Source organism: Aquarana catesbeiana, linkage group LG01, assembly GCF_042186555.1.
Source record: "Aquarana catesbeiana isolate 2022-GZ linkage group LG01, ASM4218655v1, whole genome shotgun sequence".
Taxonomy (NCBI): Eukaryota; Metazoa; Chordata; class Amphibia; order Anura; family Ranidae; genus Aquarana; species Aquarana catesbeiana.
This window is the reverse complement of record NC_133324.1, coordinates 397,865,527-397,883,026: the sequence shown is the minus strand read 5'-3', so window position 1 is coordinate 397,883,026 and position 17,500 is coordinate 397,865,527. Positions and strand designations below refer to the sequence as shown.

Below are 17,500 nucleotides of genomic sequence, written 5' to 3'. Positions count from 1 at the left end.
TAAAGTAGTGAGTGTACAGCTTGTATAATAGTGTAAACTTGCTGTCCCCTCAAAATAACTCAACACACAGCCATTAATGTCTAAACCGCTGGCAACAAAAGTGAGTACACCCCTAAGTGAAAATGTCCAAATTGGGCCCAAAGTGACAATATTTTGTGCGGCCACCATTAATTTCCAGCACTGCCTTAACCCTCATGGACTTCACCAGAGCTTCACAGTTTGCCACTGGAGTCCTCTTCCACTCCTCCATGACGACATCACAGAGCTGGTAAAACCTTCCATTTGAGGATGCCCCACAGATGCTCAATAGGGTTTAGGTCTGGAGACATGCTTGGCCAGTCCATCACCTTTACCCTCAACTTCTTTAGCAAGGTAGTGGTCGTCTTGGAGGTGTGTTTGTGGTTGTTATCATGTTGGAATACTGCCCTGTGGCCCAGTCTCAGAAGGGAGGGGATCATGCTCTGCTTCAGTATGTCACAGTACTTGTTGGCATTCATGGTTCCCTCAATGAGTTGTAGCTCCCCAGAGCCGGCAGCACTCATGCAGCCCCAGACCATGACACTCCAACCACCATGCTTGACTGTAGGTAAGACACACTTGTCTTTGTACTCCTCACCTGGTTACCTCCACACACGCTCGACACCATCTGAAGCAAATAAGTTTATCTTGATCTCATTAGACCACAGGACATGGTTCCAGTAATCCATGTCCTTAGTCCACTTGTCTTCAGCAAACTGTTTGTGGGCTTTCTTGTGCATCATCTTTAGAAGAGGCTTCCTTCTGAGACAACCATGCAGACCAATTTGATGCAGTGTGCGGATTATGGTCTGAGCACTGACAGGCTGACCCCCCACCTCTTCAACCTCTGCAGCAATGCTGGCAGCACTTATACGTCTATTTCCCAAAGACAACCTCTGGATATGACACTGAGCACGTGCACTCAATTTCTTTGGTTGACCAGGGTGAGGCCTGTTCTGAGTGAAACCTGTCCTGTTAAACCGCTGTATGGTCTTGGCCACCGTGCTGCAGCTCAGTTTCAGGGTCTTGGCAAACTTCTTATAGCCCAGGCCAGCTTCATATAGAGCAACAATTCTTTTTTCAGATCCTCAGAGAGTTCTTTGCCATGAGGTGTAACGTTGAACTTCCAGTGACCAGTATAAGAGAGTGAGAGCGATAACACCAAATTTAAAACACCTGCTCCCCATTCACATCTGAGACCTTGTAACACTAACGAGTCACATGACATCGGGGAGGGAAAATGGCTAATTGGGCCCAATTTGGACATTTTCACTTAGGGGTGTACTCACTTTTGTTGCCAGCAGTTTAGACATTAATGGCTGTGTGTTGAGGTATTTTGAGGGGACAGCAAATTTACACTGTTATACATGCTGTATATATATATATATATATATATATATATATATATATATATATATATATATATATATCCTCCCCAGCATGCTCCAGTGTGGTAAAGAACATCCTACTAGTTAGCTGAAGGAAATATAAATATTCATAACTCTGATTTGCTTTGGTCTCTCATACCATTGTCAGAGGTACCAGTGACACCTACTGGCAGCAGAGAGAAACAGCTCCACTGAGATTAGGGGGGGAAACAAGTGATATGCCCCGTACACACGATCAGACTTTCCGGCAACAAAACCGTGGATTTTTTTTCAAAGGTTGTTGGCTCCAACTTGTCTTGAATACACACGGTTGCACAAATGTTGCCCAACAATTACGAACGCAGTGACGTACAAGACGTACGTGATGTCTCCATTACGAACGCTAGTTTTACAAGACCGAGCGCTTCCAGCTCTTACTTGATTCCGAGCATGCGTGGACTTTTGTGCGACGGTCTTGTGTACATATGATCGGAAAGTCCGACAACAAAAATTCGTTGGCGGAAAACTTGAGAACCCACTAGCCAACATTTGTTGGCAGAAAGTCCGCCAGCAAATGTTCCATGGAGCATACACACGGTCGGACTTTCCGTCAACAAGCTCACATCCAACATTTGTTGTCGGAAAATCCGAGCGTGTGTACGGGGCAATAGCATAAACTACAATATTTAGCTTGGACTAATTAGCACCCAGCATAAATAATTTAGGTAGCAGACCCTGTTTAAGACATTGTGAAACACATATTTTAGTTATTAGTGAAGTGTTTAACTTAAATTAAGCTTTCATGTAGCTTTCACATTTTACATGCATGTTCTTCCTTATTTTTGTTCTTATATTAAAGAGTAAGTCCACCCTAACACTAAAATTCCTGCATCTACAGGCATCCATGATCTAACACTAACCTATCTAGCCCTGTAAAGAAGAAATCAGTATACATACTTTTTTTTTAAGCCGATCCGATCCAGTCTCCAGCTGGAGACTGGATCGGATCGGCTTAAAAAAAAAAGTATGTATACTGATTTCTTCTTTACAGGGCTAGATAGGTTAGTGTTAGATCATGGATGCCTGTAGATGCAGGAATTTTAGTTTGCATGATGCCTGTAGATGCAGGAATGTGACGTCACTTTCCATTCATTTCACAGCTCTGCAGAGGACACAGCCGACAACAGCTGTGAAATGAATGTTAAGTGATGTCACACATAGACTTACTATGGGGCTTTCATTGTCAGATGTGTCCTCTGCACCCCCCTCCACAGTGAAGCCGCAGATGACAGCTCAGCGTGGGATTGGGTCAGATTGGTTTCAAAAAAGGTATGTATAATGATTTATTTTTTACAGGGATAGATAGGTTGGTGTTAGATCGTGGATGTCTGTAGATGCCGGAATTTTAGTGTTAGGGTGGATTTTTAGCTTTTGCCACTAGAAGATTAGTTATTGTGATAACTCTTCCCAACTGTGTAAAGTGTATGCCCAGACCAAACTTTTTTTTTTAGGTTTGGATGGGGTGGGGAAGGGTTAGTACCCCTGTCGTCGGTGTGTCATCAATGGGTTTGTCATGTTTTTTTTTTCTCATACAGGTTCGGATCACCTCAGAGAAAAGGATGGACTCTGGGCTGTATTAGTATGGCTCTCGATTATGGCAGCTCGAAAGCAAGGTGTGGAAGAAATTGTAAAAGAACACTGGACAAAGTTTGGGCGCCATTATTACTGCAGGTAAAAATGTTGCTTCATTCTACCCCTAGTAAAAAAAAAAACTGTTTTCTTAATATGAATATTTCAGAATTTTGACAAAAAATAGGACTTGTTCAGTATCTAGAGCCTTTTATCTAGCAATCTTCTCCTAACCCCCGACTCCCAACACCCCCCTACCCCACGAAACAAATGGGGAAAAAACAGAGCTGAATGGGAAAATATAAAAAGAATACTTGTTCTCTATAAAAAAATAAATGGGGGTTGATATACTAATGTCTCCGCTAACTGCCATCATCTAACCAACAAAATTTTTTTTTTATTTACTTTGCTTGATTGGTTGTTCTTTACAGAGAAAAACTTCACTACAGCTCTTGGGCACATTCCCTTACAAAGTGAACAGCTTATTTACCTTGGAAAATCAACCCCCATATTCTCTGTCCTTAGGCCTTTCTAACCTAAGAACCGCTCTGTCTAATATCAGGCCCTGAGAATATAGAGAATACAGTATATAGAAAGACAACAATTTTGTTGATTCTTCTCTAATATTTATCTCCTGTTTTCTCTTTATTGTCCAGCATTATCTCAGACTAAAACCTCATACACACGATCAGATTTTCCAACGGGAAATGTTGGATGTGAGGTTTTTGGCGGACAATCCGACCGTGTGTATGCTCCACCAGACAATTGTTGTCGGACTTTCCGTCAACAAACGTTGGCTAGCATGTTCTCAAATTTTCCGCCAACAAATGTGTGTTGTCGGACTTTCGGATCGTATGTACACAAGTCTGTCGGACAAAAGTCCAAAGTACAAACACGCATGTTCGGAAGCAGAAGCCGTCGGTCTTGTAAACTAGCGTTCGTAATAGAGAGTTAACATTCTTGACGTGGAAAATTATGAAATCTCCAAATGCAGCGCACATTCTCTTCTTCTTTAACGGGATAATAATGAAGTTGCTTTGCTGGTGATACTGATGGAGTTATTGCAAACAAATTTTCAAAGGCTTTTTTTTCTAGTGATGTCAAGAATAATATTATTATGCTTTTTTTTGTTTTTTTTTTATTTGGGCAAGTTACCACAACACTATTATCCCCTAGTTTTTAAGAACAAAGATACAACTATTGTGCATTAAAAAAAAAAAAAAAAATTAGACATGTTATCTGCCAATAGAACTTAACCAAAAAGTGCATTCTATGCATCCAAAAATATAGAAAATATACCAAATCAAATCATTATTCAACCAAAAAAATAATGTCAAAGCAATAACTCCAATGCCAATAATAAATAACACGTTATCTCCTCCGATTCCGCAAACATGTCTGGTTGACGAACGGCCGTTCAGAAACAAACTGAAAAGCACGAAATGAAAAGCTCTAAATGAAAAACCGTGAAAAGAAAAGCGTGAATCAACACTCACCAAACTTCTGCTAACACGAAATTAGTAGAAGGAGCCCAAAGAGTGGTGCTAAAGAGCTGAAAAACCACGTAGTACATCTAGTACCTCACTACATTCGTGATTGTTGGCCAACATTTGTGTGACCGTGTGTATGCAAGACAAGTTTGAGCCAACATATTTCGGACAACATTCCAGAGTTTTGTTGGCGGAAAGTCCAATCATGTGTACAATACATGTGTACGTGTATACCATAATCATTTCATATTGCTCAGTATACCCAGAAAAAAAGTTTACCACATTTTAATTTAGTTCTGGAAACTGTACTACAGTGAAACCAATGGGCAAACATGAATACAGTATGTGATCGCTAATCCCTTTAATTCAACTATAATTCTTCTGCAGCTTCTGGAATGTGTCGAAGCAATTAATTTAATTGTTCATATGATTTATCAACTTCCATTTATTTAAAGAGGTGTCCAATGCCTCAGAATGCACCAGGGACAATTCATCTGATATTTTTATATTCCTACCCATTCATTATGATATTTTAAAATGACAGTGTATAAGTCCTGACAACTTTTTTTTCTTTTTATTTAATAATCGAGAATGAAATGGACATTGATAAGGCTACAGCATTTGGTCAAAAGAAATGTTCTGTCATCTTTTTACTGAGTTTCTATTCAGCAGCACTTTTTGGAAAATGTCTTTCTGTTCAGCAGCCACATTTTTTTTTTTTGCAATCCTACATTGGGTAAGGGTCAAGAGTACTCAAAGTATTTCCAAAGCCAAGACTGTTTTTTTTCATGATGAATAGGGGATGAGTAGGGGATGGTTAACACACTGTCGAGTTTTCTTTTGTGCCATCAAGTATGCCACTGGGGAGATTTTCCTTAACATCCTGTACATCCTGTACATTCTGTACTAACACAACAAGAACAGTTGTCACCAAAACAAGTGTCCCAATGGAAGATTCCACATCCATTACTGTTCTCGTGACAATTTTTTTTGTTTTTTACCCTTACTGGGACCACTGTTTCAGTGACAGTATCAGTGATCACCAGGACAAATAGACAAGGGTAACAAGCACTTAACATTATCCATAACTTAAAAAGTTTAGGCTTTAAATATAATTTAAGTCTAGGTTCACATCTATGCAGGCTGCGCTTGATGAATTTTACAGGCTTGCTTTGCTGCGCATTTTGCATTTCTGAACCTGCTTTTTTGGTGCGCTTTTTGTGTTTTTTTTTCACTTTAATACACTGTGTATAGTTGGTTTCTAAGGAGCGGGCAGGGAAACTGGCTGCCGCATCCTTAACAACCGATGAGTCATCAGCTATCAGCGGGTTCCCTGCTGACAGCTGAATGAGAAAAAAAGCATTGCCAGCAAATTAAATTGGGGAAAAAATGGCGTGCACTCCCTCCTGACCCAAAGCCCCCCCCCGCCCATGTTGAGGGCATGTAGCCTGGTTTGGTTCAGAAGAGGGGGGGCACTTGCTCATCCTCTCCCTTTCCTGACCTGCTGGGCTGCATGGTCGGATAAGGGTCTGGTATGGATTTTGGGGGTACCCCACTGCATTTTTTTTTTACATTTTGACATGGGGTTCCTCTCAAAATCCATACCAAACCCAAAGGGCCTGGTACGGATTTGGGGGGAGGGGTCTCACACTGTTTTTTTCCTGATTTGTTTTTGCCGACAATGCTTTTTTTCACATTCAGCTATCAGCGGGTTCCACTGATGACTCATCGGTTGTTAAGGACACGGCGGCCAGCTATACCAGCTATACACAGTGTATTAAAGTGAGATAAAAGGGCAAAACGCATCAAAAACACAACACTTGCATTTCTGGTGCAGCTCCATTGAAGTTTATTACATGCAAAACGCTATCTGCTGCTGCAAGTCCCAGACCCTTTCAGAAAACGAATCGGCTGAAAAATGCATAAATGTGAACGTGTACCATAGGAAACCATGTTAAATGGACTGCAGTGTGTTTCTGCAAAACGGAAAACGCACAAAAAAGTGCATAGGTGTGAACGTAGGGTTAAGGTGCATTATTAGTGGCATATTATATGGTCATCAGGCCCTTGGCCTAGAGCTTATGGAGCCTGAACCGCAACCGATGTTTCCCACTGCTTTAAATAGATACTCCCACATCATGTATTTATTGAATTTCTAGCTCCCAGCTATATTCAGGGTGAAAATACATCCTGGTAATGTATTTCTTAAAAGTATTGGGGGGGGGGGGGGGTGGATATTCCTTTTTTGCTTTTACTTCGGTGGATTGTTAGGTCCCTGTAATTTAACTTTAGTTAGAGCTAAAAAAAATCCATGAGTATGACCTGTGCATGGCAGCTGCTACAAGCTTATATAGCAACCCTCTGTGATGACAGACATAACAGATCCTTAAAAGTTGTCACTGCAGCAGTCCAGACATCTCTACAATGGGTTAACTAAGGTGTTGCTTTGCAGACTGTAAAGTGTTCTGGACATTGGAGCCTTATTAATATAACACCACTCAAACGAAACTCTATAGATAAAAGCTGCACCACTCTCACATATAGGAATTGTACGTGTATACATCTTTAGTCAAATTATAATATTTATAAATTATAATATGATCCAAGTGCCAGTAGTATTGTATAAGTAGACCCATGAGAACTATTATATATAATTGCATCTAACAATACATTTGGCAATACTGTTATTGTAAACTAAAGCACTAATAAAGTGGTGTTTCAACATAAATTGGTTTTTACAGCTGACATAGTATCAAAAGACAGATGTTTTTATAATACAGATGCTTTTATAATACAAAACATATATTACAGGGATCTTTTGTAGCTTTTAGCTCTTAAGAGAATTGTGTTCCAGGTCAGATCTATTTATGGAAGGTGCTGAATGTTACTGTGTTACAACAAACTGTTTCATTGCACTGACATTATGTACCTGACAATGCCGTAGGCTTCAATCACACGGGACTATGTGTATTTTCTGCATGGAATGCGGGTTTATGCTGGCAGAGCTAGCAGAATATCCTGGATAAACTACATGCCTTAAGTGCCAAACAAATGGGCACTGATTGGCACCATTATGTTGCAGTGATGCCCAGCAATGCCACCCTTAGGGGCATCACTGCAAACAAGCAGTGCCATCAGTGCCACCCATCAGTGTCCATTCATGCCACCTGTCAGTGCCCATCCGTGCCCATCAGTGCCCATCTATCAGTGCCCATCCATGCCCATCTGTGCCAACTATCAGTGCCACCTATGAGTGCCCATCAATGCCACCTATGAGTGCCCATCAGTGCCGCCTATAAGTGCCCATCTGTGCCACCTATGAGTGCCCATCAGTGCCGCATACCAGTGCCACCTATCAGTGCCCATCAGTGCCGCCTATCAGTGCCTATCAGTGCCGCCTATCAGTGCCCATCATCAGTGCCCGTCAGTGCCACCTCATCGGTGCCCATCAGTGCCGCCGTATCAGTGCAGCCATATCAGTGCCCATCATTGAAGAAGAAAACTTACTTATTTACAAAAAAGTTTTAACAGAAACAAAGAAAAACTTGTTTTTTTTCAAAATTTTCGGTCTTCTTTTATTTGTTGCGCAAAAAATAAAAACCGCAGAGGTGATCAAATACCACCAAAAGAAAGCTCTATTTGTGGGAACAAAATGATAAAAAATTTGTTTGGGTACAGTGTAGCATGACCGCGCAATTGTCATTCAAATTGTGACAGCGCTGAAAGCTGAAAATTGGTCTGGGCGGGAAGGTGTCTAAGTGCCTGGTATTGAAGTGGTTAAGAAGCGTACAATGCTTTTAATGGCTCATGCATGTATGCGTATACGTTTACACATATTACTGTACGTACAAGCATAAAATGTGCAGATTTGTGCGGTTCAGGGTGGAGCTGTAGACGCAGCTATGTGTATTCGATCATATGGTTTATATATATATATATATATATATATATATATATATATATATATATATATATATTAGGGCTGTGAAAATTCCTCGATTAATCGTTAATTTTTTTGATCGATCAAAATTCTTTTGATCAGTACTCACCTCTCCGCTGGCTCCCGGGTCTTCAGGGAGTTCCGTCAGAGATCCAGTGACATCACTGGACTCCTCCCCCTTCCCCAGTCATTGATGGTGCCCACGCTGGACAATTGTAAAGTAATGGAATACAGCAGGCGCCTGACCGATCCATTCATGGCCTGATTGGATCGCCCACTCGGCGTCAACCGAGTGGGCGTGTCCGCAAATTGCAGAGGTGTGGCTGCAAGCCGGTTTTGTGATTGGCTGGACACGCCCCATGCTGATGATACGTGATCCTTGCTGGGAATAAACAAGCATTGGAAGGCATTATGAAGGTGAGTGTGTTGTCTGTACTGGACAGGTCAATTGTGGAGGAGGAATCGTGGTGATTGAAAGTATATATACAGCTTGAATCTGTATTTTAGTTTTAGATTAGGTCATGCAGAGAGAAAACACCTCTCGGTTTAGGCTTTGCCTTGTGCATCCCAGTGTGGAGCTTTCATTTCACTTCCTGTCCCAGAGACACAACGGGAAGTGAAATGGCATTCCCATTTTAGATGGTTGTCAACAGGACTGGTATACCCATTGGAGGCATTACCCATAGCAAGCAATTAAGCTGCAAGTTTTAAAATGTCTTGTTAAAGTGGAGGTCCACCCTAAAAACAAATTTAACATTAACTGCTTTCTGACCGCCGGCTGTCAATTGACGGCCAGGCGGCGCAGCTCTCGTTGCCGCCGGGCGTCACATGACTGCCTCGCTTTCCCGGCCCACCAGGGGGCGCGCGCACGCCGCCGTCGGCGATCGCCGTCACTGGGCACCCGGTGCGTGTGCCCGGTGGCCGCGATGTCCGCCGGGCACCCGCAATTGCCGGTAACACAGCAGGACCGTGGATCTGTGTGTGTAAACACGGTCCTGTCAGAGGAGAGGAGACCGATGGTATGTTCCCAGTACAGAGGACAGAGGAACACCGATCGGTCTCCTCCCCTAGTGAGTCCCCTCCCCCTACAGTTAGAAACACTCCCTAGCAAACACAGTTAACCCCTCGATCACCACCTAGTGTTAACCCCTTCCCTGCCAGTCACATTTATACAGTAATCAGTGCATTTTTATAGCACGGATCGCTGTATAAATGTGAATGGTCCCAAAAATGTGTCAAAAGTGTCCGATACGTCCGCCGCAATATCACAGTCATGATAAAAATCGTAGATCGTCCGCCATTACTAGTAAAAAAAAAAATAATAATAAAAATGTTATAAATCTATCCCCTATTTTGTAGACGTTATAACTTTTGCGCAAACCAATCACTATATGCGTATTGCGATTTTTTTTACCAAAAATATGTAGAAGAATACATATCGGCCTAAACTGAGGAAAAAAATTGTTTTAAAGAAAAAAAATTGGATATTTATTATCGCAAAAAGTAAAAAATATTGTGTTTTTTTTCAAACTTGTCACTCTTCTTTTGTTTATAGCGCAAAAAATAAAAACCGCAGAGGTGATCAAATACCAAAGAAAGCTCTATTTGTGGGAAAAAAATGATAACAATTTCATTTGGGTACAGTGTTGTATGACCGCGCAATTGTCATTCAAAGTGCGACAGCGCTGAAAGCTGAAAAATGGCTTGGGCAGGAAGGGGGTGAAAATGCACTGTATTGAAGTGGTTAAAAGACTCCTTAAAAGTTTTTTTTTAAAGTGTTAAGTCATGGATTGTGGAAACTAACTAGTGTCTGGTGATTGTATATAGTGTATACCAAATTTACCACTGACTAATGCAGAGTTGCAATGCAAGGAGATCAGCTAAAAGTAGTTGGATCTGTATGTGCATTATAATTAATCAAAATTAGTTGATTAATCGATTAAAAAAAATCAATTAATCGAACACGAAAATTTTAATCAGTAACAGCCCTAATATATACTATTATATTATATACTATATATTGTATATTATATACTACAGTGCTGCATTTAGACACAGTCAATACTATACGATGTGTGCAGCTAAACCCAGCATTTTTTTTGTCTGCTTGTGTGATTGACACCTTACGCAGTGATTGATTTCTAAAGTATGCCTAGCATTAATATCATCTGCCTTTGCCTATTAGTGACAGTGAGATTGTATTGTTTAGATAATTGTTTTAGGTAAATGTGCAAAGTAAACAATTTTCTTAATTGTAAAGTACTCCTTTAATCATAAACCCAGGATTATTTGCAGCCAACTGGCAAACAGAATTGTGGGACAACCCATATAAATCCTTACCACTCCCAGCAATTTTCAGTTTTCTTTATCGCGTCTTTAGGTGGTGGATGGCCTCTCTCTACTGAATCCCTACTAATTTTACCCAAGTGATACAACCCAAGCTGTACCTACAGCCACCCAGCTACCTCCTGCAGCTTCTGGATTGGTATCCCTCAGCAGCAGGCTTGGGGACTGTACCCAGATCCCACTATATGAAGACATGGCGCTGGATCCTGTGATTGTGCTCACCCTTTGTACAATGGTACAGCAAGGTGCAATTATGGTGCTCTACTAGTCTAGAGCAATGGCAATCTGCACCCGTGTGACCCAGCCCCTGAAGACTCCCTCCATGGAGGAGGGGTTTGCCCTCCCAAAGCTGCTGAAGCAGGTTTGTTCAACCTGGTAGGAGGAACCAATTTCAATTTCAACCTTGTGGGGAACCAATTCATGGAGGTAGTCACTGAAGCTGGGTCCCTGCTACTATAGCACAGAGGGGTGGGTAGTGGGAGTAATATATCTCCCACAACTGCACTATGTAGCAAATCAAAACTTATTATAAATCACCCTTATGATGTCAAAAGCAGCTGTGAATAAATTAATTAAGTTATTATATCCACATGCAATTCAACTATATACTACAAATAATAAATATGATGTTGCCGAGTCCACAATCTTTCTGTATAAGGCCCCTTTCACACGATCCAACCAATCGGGTCCGCCTGTCAATTTTTCAGACGGACCTGATCAGGCCACCCATTGTCCTCTATGGGGAGGCTGATGTCAGCGGATATGTGTCCGCTGACATCCGATCCGACCAAATCCGCTGAAAACAGATGTATGGCGATACGTTCGCCACCGGTCCAGCAAGTCGATCGGATGAAAACGGACAGGCTGTCCATTTTCAGGCGATCTCCCCATAGAGGAGATCTCCCCATCACTTTTCCAAGGGGCAGCAATAATGTGTGAACAAGCCTATAACCACTTATCAACAGCATTGCATGCAATGTGCTCCAAGTGTGTTATCCACCACCACCTTCTTCAGAAAGACTCACAGATAAGATGGACCTTAAATTAAGGCCAGATGCGCATTTTTGAAAAATGTTTATATAGGAATACCCAATAATTTCGTAAAGGATGCTTGTTAGTTTTTATTGCTGTCTGTGTCCCCATTAGGGAGATTCACCCTCTCTATTTGTTATATTTACCATTATCATTGAAAGTGAAAGTATATGAAGATCCCATATTCTGGGTTGACCCCAGAAAAATAATAGAGGGGAAATCTTCCAATGGGGACCCTAGTTCTGGTGACCTGGGGGTCCCCAAGGGATTCCCTTAATTTTGATGGGATTTCCTCTTACTCCCTGCTTTGGTTATGGGACAGGAAGTGGAGGAAATCTCTCCAATGGGACACAGATGGCAAAAAATAAACTGACAAGGTTCTGACCCTAAATAGAATATGTTCTAGTAGATTCTGCATGTACAAATGTTTCAAATGTAACTAGTGTATGTAAAATAAAATGACGGTAAGGTGCTACAACCCAATGGGATAGGGAGATCTTCCAGAGCTGCTGGGTATAGAAAGGCAGTTGCACAGCTGCAATTACAATTCATAACTAGTGTATATACCTTAATGGTGTGTTAGCTCTATAATTAGACTTGAAGAAGGGGGGGGGGGGTGTAGCAGAAGTAGCTCTTCTACAGTTCACATATGCTTTCAGGCAACATGCTGACAGAAAGAGAGTGCAAAGTGGGCTTTGGTATTCTCCCAATAATGTCCCGCTGCTTTGCTGTCCAGTCAGCAAGCATGTCGTGTGTTCTTGACCAAGTTACTGCTGCAGTGGTGGCCCTGGATTGGCTATACTGTCTAGTAATGATGACCACATATTACAACTGGCTGAAAAGCATTACAAAAACTTTGGCAGATAAAAAAATATATTACATGTATGTCAACTGTTTTTAGTTGTACACATTTCTTTTTCTCTTTTAACAATAATAAAATATAGCCTCATTTAAGAATGGTTCTGAAGCGTTCATACGATTAAGGCTTGAATCACACTTATTGGAATTGGATGAGGGTTTTCCAGCATCCAATTCGCATGACAGGAGAGTGTGGCCGGCACTCAATGGAGCCGGTTCACACAGCCCCGGGGCAGCCGCGGAGCGCACAGCAGAAGGGTCCTCTGCGCCTTTGGCTCAGTTTCAGGTCCGAATTCAGGCATAAATTCGGACCTGATTCGCCCCTGAAACGGTGAACAGGGACACACCAGACCCCCTGCTGCAAGCCACTCCACACATAGTGTGAACCCAGCCTCAAAAACATTGAAACATGGCAAATGTGAAAAGGAGAACTGCAATCTAATGCAATGGGCAGCACAAATAGTTTTCTTTGATTTGTGAGATCAAATGTCATGTGCAGTATCATGAATAATGACAAATGTAAAATGCTAATGGTATGTTCCCTATAATAATGTATATTGACAGAATACATTTTATACTGTAACAGATTTGACTATGATGGTCTAGAACCCAGAACAGCATTTTTTATCATGAAGGACATGGAGACCACGATAACAGAGAAGTCTTTTGCCAGTCAGCAGTTTGCTGTGGGGAGCAATGTGTACAGTGTAGAGAAAGCTGACAGCTTTGAGTATGTGGACCCAGTGGATGGAACTGTAGCAAAGAAACAGGTAGGTCCAATTCTCACTTCAAAACCAGCCTCATTTTGGATTTTAGGTGTTTAAGAGTTTAAAACAGGTTTTTTTGCTAGAAAATTACTTAGAACCCCCAAACATTATATATTGTTTTTTTTCTAACACCCTAGAGAATAAAATAGCGGTCATTGCAATACTTTTTTTTGCACCGTATTTGCGCAGCAGTCTTCTAAGCGCACTTTTTTTGGAAAAAATTCACTTTTTTGAAAAAAAAAATAAGACAACAGTAAAGTTAGCCCAATTTTTTTTTATATTGTGAAATATAATGTTACGCCAAGTAAATTGATACCCATCATGTCACGCTTTAAAATTGCGCCCGCTCGTGGAATGGCGTCAAACTTTTACCCTTAAAAATCTCCATAGGCGACGTTTAAAAAATTCTACAGATTGCATGTTTTGCGTTACAGAGGAGGTCTAGGGCTAGAATTATTGCTCTCACTCTACCGGTCGCGGTGATACCTCACATGTGTGGTTTGACCACCGTTTTCATATGCGGGCGCTACTCACGTATGTGTTCGCTTCTGCACGCGAGCTCGTCGGGACAGGGCGCTTTAAAACATTTTTTTTTTTTATTATTATTTATTTTACTTTATTTTATTTATTTTTTCACTGTTTTTTAAAAAAAAAAAATTTGGATCACTTTTATTCCTATTACAAGGAATGTAAGCATCCCTTGTAATAGAAAAAAGCATGACAGGTCCTCTTAAATATGAGATCTGAGGTCAAAAAGTCCTCAGATCTCATATGTAGACTAAAATGCAAAAAAAAAAAAAAGTCGTTTAAAAAAAATGACACAAAAAAATTGTGCCTTTAAGAGAAGTGGGTGGAGCCGTCGTAATGACGTCGCTCCGGCCGTCACATGGTATAGAGACGGGTGGGAGCCATCTTGGCCTCACTCGTCTCAGTACCTCAGCAGTGACAGGTCCCGATCTCCTCCGCTGCTACCGACGGCTCCGGTAAGCGGCGGAGGGCGCGGGAGAGCGGCGGAAGGGGGGGTGGCACCTCTCCCGCCGCCGATAACGGTGATCTCGCGGCGAACCCGCCGCAGAGACCACCGTTATCGTGTACAGAATCGCCGGCCCTAAAGATGGATACCTCGGTTGTGGCAGCAGCTGCTGCCGTTACCGAGATATCCATCTTTAAAAAACAGGACGTCAATATACAGTGGGCGGTCGGGAAGCGGTTAACATACAAACATTAATAAGTGTTTTTTTCATACAGAAATATATTATATATATATATATATATTGAAATGAAGACAGACACGGTTTTTGTTTTGTCCAGCTGTATCTACTCAGTGCAGCTTATAACATCCAAGTGAAAGATATAACACCAACATGTCTATACCCACTGTATATACATATTACTGTACATATCTGCAAATTTACCAAACCAGGGGTTTTACCTGTTGACTATGGTCGAGGTTGCAAGGAATATTACAAAACTTATGAAAAACTGGTCTATAGATTACAAGAGTGGAGCATTTAAGCACTTCACCTCGGGAAGGTTTACTCCCCCCCCCCCCTTCCTGACCAGGCCATTTTTTGAAATACGGCACTGCATTATTTTAACTGACAATTGATCAGTCATGTGACACTGTACCCGAATAAAATTTATGTCCTTTTTTTCCCACAAATAGAGCTTTATTTTGGTGGTATTTGATCACTTCTGCGTTTTTAAGATTCTACGCTATAAACAAAGAATGACCAACAATTTTGAAAAAAACATCAATATTTTTTACTTTCTCCTCTAAAACAAATCCAATAAAAACATGTAAAAAATCGAATTTCTTCATCAATTTAGGCCAATATATATTCTGTTACATATTTTTGGTAATAAGTGATTGGTTTGCGCAAAAGTTCTAGTGTCTACAAACAATGGGATCATTTTATTTGTTTTTTAATATTTATTTATTTTTACTAGTAATGGTGGTGATCAGCGACTTAAAGCAGAACTGTGATATTGTGGCAGACAAATTGGACACCTAACTGACACTTTTGATACTTTTTTGGAGACCATTGATATTATTACAGTGATCAGTGCTAAAAAAAATATGCACTGTGACTGTACTAATGACACTGGCAGGGAAGGGGTTAATATCAGGGGTGATCAAAGGTTTAACTGTATGCCTAGCTAATGTTTCAGTGTAGTGGGGGAGGTGCTTTTGTTAGGTGGAAGACATGAATCAGTGTTTCCACTTTACAGGAACACAGGATCCATGTCTTCTGTACTGACAAAATGACGGTCTGCCTTGTTTACATAGGCAGACTGCCATTCTGTCGGTATACCAAACGATTAGCGGGTGCCGGCAGACATCGGGTGTAAAATCAAAGCGGGAGCGAGCTGCTGGCGGCGCGCAATCGTGCCCAAAACCCGGAAGTGCAGAATCACGTATATGTATGTGATTCTGCACAGCACATCTGCCCTGTAGCAGTAAACCTGCTATAGAGCGGTAGGCAAGTAGTTAATTTTGGCCTCCTTCACATTGGTCGGTTACAGTAGAACATACATTTTACCATGTGTTATGACAACACAAGTAACCGTTTTGTATTGTACAGGTTTGAAATATTTGAGTCAGTAGACATAAAATCTGACTGTTTATAATCAACTTATATTACTTTTGCAGTCACAGTACATTCAGTCCAGTATATTATTAGGAGCTGAATACTGTCTGCTGATAACAGTCAGCGGTATTTGGCTACAATGTGAGGCTTCCTGCTCTCCCCTCTGCTTAAGGTCTAAGTTCACCATTGTTTACCTTTTTTTTCTAAATTCCAGTTCCCCTATGTACCAATATAGCATTAACCACCTGCCGACCAGCCCCCGTCGTTATACAGCATCAGGTCAGCTCTTCTGCGCCAATTGCCATAGCTCTGCGGGTCGGGTGGAATCGATGTCTGCCAGCGCCCCGTGATTGCCTATTACAGAGGCAGAACGGGGAACTGCCTTTGTAAACAAGGAGATTCCCCGTTCTGACAAGTGACATGACAGGGATCTACTGTTACCAGTGATCGGGAACAGTGATCTCTGTATTGTCCCTAGCAGCCCACCCCCCTACAGTTAAAACCCACCCAGGGAACACATTTAACCCCTTGATTGCCCCCTAGTGTTAACCCCTTCCCTGCCAGTGACATTTACATAGTAATCAGTGGCTATTTATAGCACTGATCCCTGTATAAATGTCAATGGTCCCAGAAAAGTGACAAAAGTGTCCGATCTGTCCACCGAAATGTCGCAGTCCCGTTAAATATTGCACTGCCATTACTAGTAAAAAAAAAACCCTAGAAATGGCAGTCATTGCAATACTTTATGTCACACCATATTTACGCAGCAGCCTTACAAGCGCAATTTTTTTTTTTAAAAATACACTTTTTTGAATTAAAAAGACAACAGTAAAGTTAGCCCAATTTTTTTTTATATCTTGAAAGATAATGTTACGCTGAGTAAATTGATACCCAACATGTCATGCTTTGCACCCGCTCATGGAATGGTAACAAACTTTGACCCTTAAAAATCTCCATAAAAATCTCCATAGGTGACGTTTAAAAATTTCTACAGGTTACCAATTTAGAGTTACAGAGGAGGTCTAGTTTTACTGCTCTCGCTCTAATGCCCTGTACACACGGACGGACATTGATCGGACATTCCGACAACAAAATCCATGGATTTTTTCCGACGGATGTTGGCTCAAACTTGTCTTGCATACACACTGTCACACAAAGTTGTCGGAAAATCCGATCATTCTGAACGCGGTGACATAAAACAGGTACGTCGGGACTATAAACGGGGTAGTAGCCAATAGCTTTCATCTCTTTATTTATTCTGAGCATGCGTGCCACTTTGTGCGTCGGATTTGTGTACACACGTTTGGAAATTCCGACAACGGATTTTGTTGTTGGAAAATTTTATAGCCTGCTCTCAAACTTTGTGTGTCAGAAAATCCGATGGAAAATGTGTGATGGAGCCTACACACGGTCAGAATTTCCGACAACAAGGTCCTATCACACATTTTCCGTCGGGGCATTA

At 41.4% G+C, this 17,500-nt stretch overlaps 1 protein-coding gene across 1 annotated transcript in view; it reads left to right on the top strand.

Annotated features, from left to right (window-relative positions):
* PGM5 (phosphoglucomutase 5) overlaps positions 1–17,500 on the top strand; it is a 166,806-nt gene that overhangs the window by 89,418 nt on the left and 59,888 nt on the right. Inside the window, exons 8-9 of the mRNA XM_073634792.1 lie at positions 2,981–3,116; positions 13,267–13,450. Coding sequence (XP_073490893.1) covers positions 2,981–3,116; positions 13,267–13,450 — 320 coding nt within the window. The remainder of the gene's footprint in view (positions 1–2,980; positions 3,117–13,266; positions 13,451–17,500) is intronic.